Source organism: Culex quinquefasciatus, chromosome 3 (genome assembly GCF_015732765.1).
Source record: "Culex quinquefasciatus strain JHB chromosome 3, VPISU_Cqui_1.0_pri_paternal, whole genome shotgun sequence".
NCBI classification, from domain to species: Eukaryota; Metazoa; Arthropoda; class Insecta; order Diptera; family Culicidae; genus Culex; species Culex quinquefasciatus.
Window position 1 is genome coordinate 101153720 of NC_051863.1, and position 9364 is coordinate 101163083.

General features: G+C 38.3%; 1 protein-coding gene across 2 annotated transcripts in view; it reads right to left on the reverse strand.

Annotated features, from left to right (window-relative positions):
• LOC6053863 (unconventional myosin-XV) overlaps positions 1-9364 on the reverse strand; it is a 50835-nt gene that overhangs the window by 19528 nt on the left and 21943 nt on the right. The window contains exon 2 of one of the 2 annotated variants that reach the window (XM_038260183.1): positions 4965-5333. In XM_038260183.1, coding sequence (XP_038116111.1) covers positions 4965-5167 — 203 coding nt within the window. In that variant the 5' untranslated portion in view covers positions 5168-5333. Of the gene's footprint in view, positions 1-4964; positions 5334-9364 lie in introns of those variants that run through there. The other variant, XM_038260184.1, reaches the window with a different exon arrangement.

Sequence of the window (9364 nt, forward strand, 5' to 3'; positions counted from 1 at the left end):
GTAAATTTTTGAGGCTGCGTGCTCGGACTCCAATTATCTTAAAGAATTAATAAAACTAAATCGAATTATGCAAATCGTGAAAATTACCCGGCGCGTAAAAAAAAATCCGTGGCAATAACTAAGAAATTTGTTGTTTACGTGATCCTGAATGTTTGCACAAAAGTTCAACTACCCGCTTTCTTCCAAACACACATTCATACACTTGTACACACACAACATAAAACGATCTCACCAAATTCGAAGGATTTCCTCGCGTCGATGTTTGTAGGATTTGATCAATGAAATAATTCATTTCCAAAGACTTCGCTTAGTTTTTCTCGTCAGGTGCTCAGGAACGATTGGCTAGATTTTTCAGAAATACTTTTCCATTTGTCTGTGGCAAACACTGCCACACACACACGTTCGCCTTATGGCACTTCTCACAGCAAAACACATTGATCAGTCGCAATTCCGAGCTCTCACAACGTTTGATCCTGGTTCCTCTTTCTGCTCTTCGTTCCCTCGCTTTCACTCTTCGACTCTTGTCAGCAAACGAGCTCTGCCTATATAAAAAAAGTCTCCCTCTCGTCTCCCACTTCCACAAAAACTCTAACGGCTCTCTCTCTCCCTCTTTTGCTCTCCCGCTCTTCTCGCCCAAATCCCTCAACGATGTTCCTCGAAGAAAGGTCGTATTTACAATATTCAAAATATGAAACATATTTTTTTCAACATTTTGTATGTTTTAAATAAATGGCAGCTGGCAAAAAAAAGCAAAGCAATCCACTTTAACGACCCCCGGGTCTTTTGTGGTCTCTGTTGCAATTTTCTGCTCATCTCTAGACGTCCGAAGGTTATGTGTGGTGAGTCACCCAGTGGCAGCTGGCACAATTTACAAAGGAGAATGGGCGGATTTGGTCCAAGGATGTACACTAACGGGAGAAACTTTATTCGAAAGATCTCGCCGAGACATGAAAAAAAGTCTTCTGAACGAACTCTCTAAACCCCGGGGTTCAAAAATTACAAGTTGTTGAAGTTTGAGTATTTTGGGTTAAATGTACAAAAAATCGTATTTTTGCTATTTCTAAAATCACTCATAAAATCCTTATTTTATTATGGATTTCAATCATCGTGACTTCATTCGCGTATCAGCAAAAACTATAAGTTTGATATGTTTTAGCATGATTGAAACATAAATTCTCTTGTCTTTATACATTTGAACCATTTGTGCACGAGGGTTACCATAGAAACAAGTCGAAACTTCAAGATTTTAAACCGTATCCTACCCAGACTGCTCCAGTTAGTATGGAAGGCTACAGGGCATTGTTGTAACAACTTATTGAGTTGTGTTGGGTCGTCCAAGAACTCCTTGGAGTTAAGACCGGTGGGTCTACTGTCGTAAAGCAAGAAGTCAGTGATTTTTACCACTGATCATAACCGCATTGCTTAAGTGAGTCTATCATTACTTTGTTAATGTTTTGAAATGTCCAGGATCATCCCAGGACTCCCTGTAGTTAAGATCTGTGGGTCTACGACCGGTATTACCCACGGATCATACCCGCATAGCTTCAGAATAGGTTAGACTACTTTGTAAATGACCTTGGGCTGTCTTGGATCACCTAAGGACTCCCTGGAGTAATGATCTGTAGCTGTTAACTCCAGTGAGTCCTGGGATAACCCAAGACATCCCAACACATCCCAACACATTAAAAAAGCAGTCTACCATACTGACTAAAGCTATGCGGGTATGATCAGTAGTCAAACAGGTGGAAATCTTGATTGTCACGGTGGTAGACCCACAGCTCTTAACTTCAGTGGGTCCTAGGATGACCCAGGACATTTCAAAACAATAACAAAGTAGTCCACCATACTCACTGAAGCTATGCGGTTATAATCAGTGGTAAAAAATCACTGACCTCTTGCTTGTTACGGCGGTAGACCCACCGGTCTTAACTCCAAGGAGTTCTTGGATGACCCAGAACATCTCAATAAGTTATTACAACAATGCACTGTAGCCTTCCATAGTAACTGAAGCAGTCTGGGTAGGATCCGTTTTCAATTCAATTCGGTTTATTTGTGAATAATCAAGTTACAATGAGTTCGTTAAGGTACATAACAGTGGTTTGGAGTTCCTTTCAGCTGTGTGTTACATCGTAATTCAATCGAATGTATTATTACTTGGGTAATTCTCCGCCAACTCACACAGCATTTGCCCCGACCCCTCTTCGATTTGCGTGAAACTTTGTCCCAAGGGGTAACTTTTGTCCCTGATCACGAATCCGAGGTCCGTTTTTTTATATCTCGTGACGGAGGGGCGGTACGACCCCTTTCATTTTTTGACATGCGAAAAAAGAGGTGTTTTTCAATAATTTGCAGCCTGAAACGGTGATGAGATAGAAATTTGGTGTCAAAGAGACTTTTATGTAAAATTAGACGCCCGATTTGATGGCGTACTCAGAATTCCGAAAAAACGTATTTTTCATCGAAAAAAACACTAAAAAAGTTTTAAAAATTCTCCCATTTTCCGTTACTTGACTGTATAAAATTTTGGAACATGTCATTTTATGGGAAATTTAATGTACTTTTCGAATCTGCATTGACCCAGAAGGGTCATTTTTTCATTTAAAACAATTTTTTTCATTTAAAAATTTGGTGTTTTTTCTAACTTTGCAGGGTTATTTTTTAGAGTGTAATATATGAACAATGTTCATATCCTCCGTCACGAGATATCAAAAAACGGACCTCGGATTCGTAATCAGGGACAAAAGTTACCCCTTAAAATAAAGTTTCACGCAAATCGAAGAGGGGTCGGGGCAACTTTTCCTGATTTCGTGAGTTGGTAGAGAATTACCCACTTATAAATATTAAATAGAAGGCAAGAGTAAGAAAAAGTTTTCAAAAAACTTACAGAAAGATCCGTTTTCAAAATCCTCAAGTTTCGACTTGTTTCTATGGTAAGCCTCTTGCACAAACGGTTCGAACGTATAAAGACAAGAGTAGTCATGTTTCAATCATGCTAAAACACATCAGAACTTATAGTTTTTGCTGATACGCGTCGAATGAAGTCAAGATGATCAAAATGTATAATAAAATAAGGATTTTATGAATGATTTTAGAAATAGCAAAAATACAATTTTTTGTACATTTTAACCCAAAATACTTAAACTTCAACAACTTGTAACTTTTGAACCCCGGGGTTTAGAGAGTTCGTCCAGAAGACTTTTTTTGATGTCTCGGCGAGATCTTTCGAATAAAGTTTCTCCCGTTCGTGTACATCCTTGGACCAGCTACCATACAAATTGGCCCATTCTCCTTTGAAACGAATATTTGTAGAAAAAAAATATTCTAAAACGGTGCACTTTATTTCTTTTGTGTCCTGATGTGCGGTCCCTTTCGGACCACGTCCCACTTTCTTGGACGGACAATTGCACAGGGAACACAATTAAAACATCATAATTACTACGAGCTAAAACACATGCGGCTTACTTTATTGACGAAACGAACAAGATAAACAAATTGAACAACATATTAAAATGACACTCAGCGCAGTGTTGCTGTCCACAATATCTCCCCGCAAATTTCCGGAGGACAGGTTCCACCCAACTGGTGCTCTTCAGATTATGGAAGAGTAATGTGGTGATCCTTCCGATGACGTACGACAGCGCTCAATAAAGTCCTGGCAATGCAACTGACGATTAACTGCTCTGAAACTGCATACTTTCCACCGAGTTCTTGGGCGCAGACGACAGCGATGGGAACGGAATAGTTTATATAAAAATCGGTTTCATGTGATCATGCCTAATCTTTCAAACCGTAAGGCAGATTTAGGGGTTTATTGCTGAATGGCACTATTTTGCTACCACACAATGCAAAAGCGCTCACTTTTCGCTCATTCGTGATTACTTTAATTACGTGCCAAAGTGTTACATCATAAATGATGTAATATTCGGAATTTTTTTTGTGTGTAGCATCAAATAAAAATGTTCGCACTCTACAGCATTGCCTAAGCGTTCTCGATTGCGAGATTCCTACTCGAAACCTTTGGATTGTGAGTCCAACTGCCTACCAGCGACTCTACCGAGCCAAGACCCAGGGAGACGACCTGAACTTGAGCTAACGACCTACCTCTAGGTTAGACCGGGTCAACATTTACATCCGAGTTTACATCCCCATCCGACGGTAGGCGTGATGAGATAAATCTCGTCTCGAAAAATGCCACCAGGACCGTCTGAGATCGAATCCAGTCCAACTAGGTGAGAGGCAACCACGCTTACCACTGCCCAAGCAGTCCCGGCATCCTAGTGTTACCTCTAGTGTCCACTAACCTAGTTAATTCAATCTGAATTTGAAACGGAATCTATTAGAGTCGTATACAAAATCCGTTTCAACGCAACAACCGGTTCCGTGTTCGAACCGGTTGTTGCGTTTGAAACGGAATTTGTATACGATTCTAATTAGATTCCGTTTCAGAATTCGGATTGATTTGACTGGGAATGATTAAAATTAGTGAACCTTGAGTTGAATAGAGAACGGACAACCCAAATCAAAAGTACCAATCGAAGCACGAGAACTGTCAAACGGAGGTTCCAATCAAGCAAAATCCATAGATTTATCTACGTGCGCATGTTTTGCGTGTACGTACACGACAAAGATTGAGGTTAAATTTTGTACCGACCAGCAAAACAAATGGTGTGCTAGTGTGCGTGAGAGCGGGCTTAGATAGCTCTATAGAGCTTTATGACGTTTCGCGTACGCACACTAGCGCACCATTTGATTTTGCTGGCCGGACAAAATTTAACCTCAATCTTTTTCGTGTACGTACACGCAATACATGCGCACGTAGAAACCTCTATTGTCTTTAGCTCGATTGGTACCTCCATTTGACAGTTCTCCTGCTTCGATTGGTACTGGATTTGAGTTGTCCGTTCTCCAATAAACTTTCTAGTTAAAATACCCTAAATATCTTATTAAAAAGTCGTGCTACTTACTCATTTCTAAAATGCTGCATTGCGAATTGTAGCAACGAGTGTTTGGACATAGGCGGTGAAGATGAATCCATTTGATTTACAGCATTGCCCATTGAGCTAACTGAGTGCTTTTGATATCCATTATGACCATAGTCACTTGGGCTGTTTTGAGAAGTAGTATTTTCGTGGCTATGTAGCTGGTGTATGTTATTATCGGTGTGCATATTTTCAAAATCGCCTTCTGTTTCATGGTGAGACTTTTCCGTTGGAGTTAGAAGGTTTGGCGAATTTGGACTGTTTGAAGATATTTCTAGCCGTTCGAGGGGAACATTAAGAGTAGCCCGCCGCCTGGCGCACACCCGAAGAAATTGTGGATCCTTTGGTTTGTGTCTGTAAAAAAAATATGCTATTCAGTAAAAAGTGTTCAATTCTAATGTAATAGACACATTCCGGCGTTGCAACGTCACGATTTTTTCAGAAATATGTCTCGTATGATATCAAAACATGTGACAAACTCAGAAATATGTCTCGTCAAAATATGTCCCAAACTTTAATATTTTCATGGAAAACTGACGTTGCAACGGAGTGAGAAATAGCGAAATTTCGACACTTTTTGGTTTCATACAAATTAATAAGTAAAGTTTTAGTTATTATACACATTTATAATTGTTAATCCAGCTCAAAAATCAAACCATCCACATTAACGACCCCGGGTCTTTGTGGTCTCTATTGCAAGTTTCTGCTCGAACCTAGGAGTCCGAAGGCTTGAATGGGAGAGCACCCAAACCTCTTTCTACTCCAAGGAACCTTCCACCCCAGTGTTTGAACTGATGACCTTTGATTGCGAGTCCAACCGCCGCCAGCGATTCCACCGGAGTAGGCTTGGTTTGGTGTGTTGTTTGTACTTATGGCATGGAGATGGCTCCAATTCAACATTTCAGTCAATCAATCCGATTCTGAAACGAATCTAATTAGTATACAAATTCCAGTTTCAAACGCAACAACCGGTTCCGTGTTCGAGCCGGTTGTTGCGTTTGAAACGGAATTTGTATACGATTCTAATTAGATTCCGTTTCAGAATTCGAATTGATTTGACTGGGCTGGAGTGACTTTACGGCCTAACAACCAAGGCCGGGATCGACATTAATTAATTAATGTTAATCCAGCTGCGCTTCATGATTGGACCAATAAAACAACGAATAAATAATTAAAATGACCTATCAGCCAAAACGTGTCGTTTTTTGTTGTTAGAGAATGTGTCAATAATATTTAATGTTGGACAAAACATAAAATCTAGTTCCAAGTTGCGATTGTTTTTTCGGCGTATCAGTCAGAAACTAGTAGAGTAGTTCATTTTAGATTGTCCGACGTTTCGGCACAATATGAATGATTGGGCGGAAGGACTTATGCGGAAAGGAAGAATTGGCATTTTCCAATAAAAATGGCCATCATTTGCAAAGAGCAGCATCGTAACATCAAATTCCTTAAAGGGCCTCGATATTTTTGTAGTTTCTGCTGTTTGGCAACAGCAAATGGGTAATTCTCTACCAACTCACACGAAATCGGGAAAAGTTGCCCCGACCCCTCTTCGATTTGCGTGAAACTTTGTCCTAAGGGGTAACTTTCGTCCCTGATCACGAATCCGAGGTCCGTTTTTTGATATCTCGTGACGGAGGGGCGGTACGACCCTTCCATTTGAACATGCAAAAAGAGGTGTTTTTCAATAATTTGCAGCCTGAAACGGTGATGAGATAGAAATTTGGTGTCAAAGGGACTTTTATAAAATTAGACGCCCGATTTGATGGCGTACTCAGAATTCCGAAAACGTATTTTCATCGAAAAAACACTAAAAAGTTTAAAATTCTCCATTTTCCGTTACTCGACTGTAAAAAATTTTGGAACATGTCATTTTATGGGAAATTTAATGTACTTTCGAATCTACATTGTCCCAGAAGGGTCATTTTTTCATTTAGAACAAAATTTTCATTTTAAAATTTCGTGTTTTTCTAACTTTGCAGGTTATTTTTAGAGTGTAAATGTTCTACAAAGTTGTAGAGCAGACAATTACAAAAATTTTGATATATAGACATAAGGGGTTTGCTTATAAACATCACAAGTTATCGCGATTTTACGAAAAAAAGTTTTGAAAAAGTTACTTTTTGCGTTTCTCTTTGTTTCGTCGTCCGTGTCTGTCGCGGGTGACCATGAACGGCCATGATCGATGACGACCAACTTTTTCAAAACTTTTTTTCGTAAAATCGCGATAACTCGTGATATTTATAAGCAAACCCCTTATGTCTATATATCAAAATTTTTGTAATTGTCTGCTCTACAACTTTGTGGAACATTGTTACACTCTAAAAAATAACCCTGCAAAGTTAGAAAAAACACGAAATTTTAAAATAAAATATTTTGTTCTAAATGAAAAAATGACCCTTCTGGGACAATGTAGATTCGAAAAGTACATTAAATTTCCCATAAAATGACATGTTCCAAAATTTTTACAGTCGAGTAACGGAAAATGGGAGAATTTTAAAACTTTTTTAGTGTTTTTCGATGAAAATACGTTTTTCGGAATTTGAGTACGCCATCAAATCGGGCGTCTAATTTTACATAAAAGTCCCTTTGACACCAAATTTCTATCTCATCACCGTTTCAGGCTGCAAATTATTGAAAAACACCTCTTTTTGCATGTTCAAAATGGAAGGGTCAAACCGCCCCTCCGTCACGAGATATCAAAACGGACCTCGGATTCGTGATCAAGGACAAAAGTTACCCCTTAGGACAAAGTTTCACGCAAATCGAAGAGGGGTCGGGGCAACTGCTGTGTGAGTTGGCGGAGAATTACCCAAATACGAAATGTGTTATCAGGCACAACCAAACATTTCCGGAAAAGTCATGCCAGAATCTCATGGGTTGCGAAATATGCAACTCGACGTTCGTAAACTACGAAGCACTTTTAAAACACAAGTGTAAACACCTGAAATTAGAAGAATACCAAAATAGCCGCTTAATTATGGAGTTATCATTCCGGGCCTGCCGAAACACCACCAAAGGTAAATAATTGTGTCATCTAGAGGGTGACGATTCTCGAGATTTTCAATTTCCGGGAATCGAGAGTGGAATTTGCCATTTCCGGGAATTCCTGGTCCGGATTTTTTTGACTATGCCAATCGTGCAAAATTTAAAATGAAAAGTAACATATTTGTTTTTCAATGAATTCAGTTACAATTAATTCATACTAATTCTATAAAACGATTATTTAAGTAACCTCATAATTTTGAGGAACTATATAAAACCTTTTGATTTTTTTCTGAATCTGCAAATACATAATCGTTTCTTGCGCTTTTAAGACGCAAAATTGTATTTTAAACTATTTACGAATTTTAATTTGCACTGAGTGATTTTTCAAAAGTTGGACAAACTTGTAATTAGATTTTTGTATAAAAAGACTAATATAGCTTATTTCCCAGTTCAGAGAAACCTCTTTTTACGCGGTGGCGTTACGCTTTTTGTTTCGTAACTTAAACCATACAATATTTTTGCAAGCTTCAAAAAGCGTTTTGTAGATCTGAACAAAACCTACAAATTGCCTTTAAAACATTGCAAAAATGTTGCGTCGTTCCAGAGAAATCGACAAATTAGAAAAACGTAACGCACCGGGTAGAAAAAGCTTTCACTGTATCGGGAATTTTGCAATATGATAAACAACGACTCAAATAAAAAAAAATAAACTGTTTTTTTGTAATTTTAAAGGTAACTGTAAATATTCAATGAAAACATATTTACAGTTATCAGGAAAACCCAAATGTTCACAAAAAAACTAGATTATGAGGATTACTATGCTCGAAAAAAGATATGGAAATTGAACTTAACATGAAAAAGCTTTTCCCTCTTAGAAATAATAAAAAAATATTTGAGAATAAAACATTTGATTTCATCTCTAGGGTGTAACTGCTAAATATTAGGGATACCTTTTGACCTTCACTGATCCCCAAAATTCGATTTCAATCTTGAAATATTCCATAAAAACCTAAAAAACTCCGTGGATTTTTGTTACATTTCATATAAAAGAAATTTCAATCATGCGTTGCCAATGTAAGTGACCAAAGGGGTGTAACTCATGCACAGTGCTGCCAGACTCATAATAGTAAATTAGCTTACATCAATTGAAAACGAGTTAAATGGAAATGCTGTCAAAGGAAATCAATTTTTGGGTTGTTATGCCGATCAATTTAAATTTTTGTAAATTTAAGCGTCATTTTCGGGGTGGTGCTGTTATTTCAGGTCTTTTCCAAGACCTTAAGCAAATTAGCTTTATAATTTGTCTAAATCCAGCACCCCCTGCCGCGGCGGCTATTTTTCCTGTATTTTTTTTATTTTGATGAAAAAAATATCCGGATAGCGGATAATTACGGATA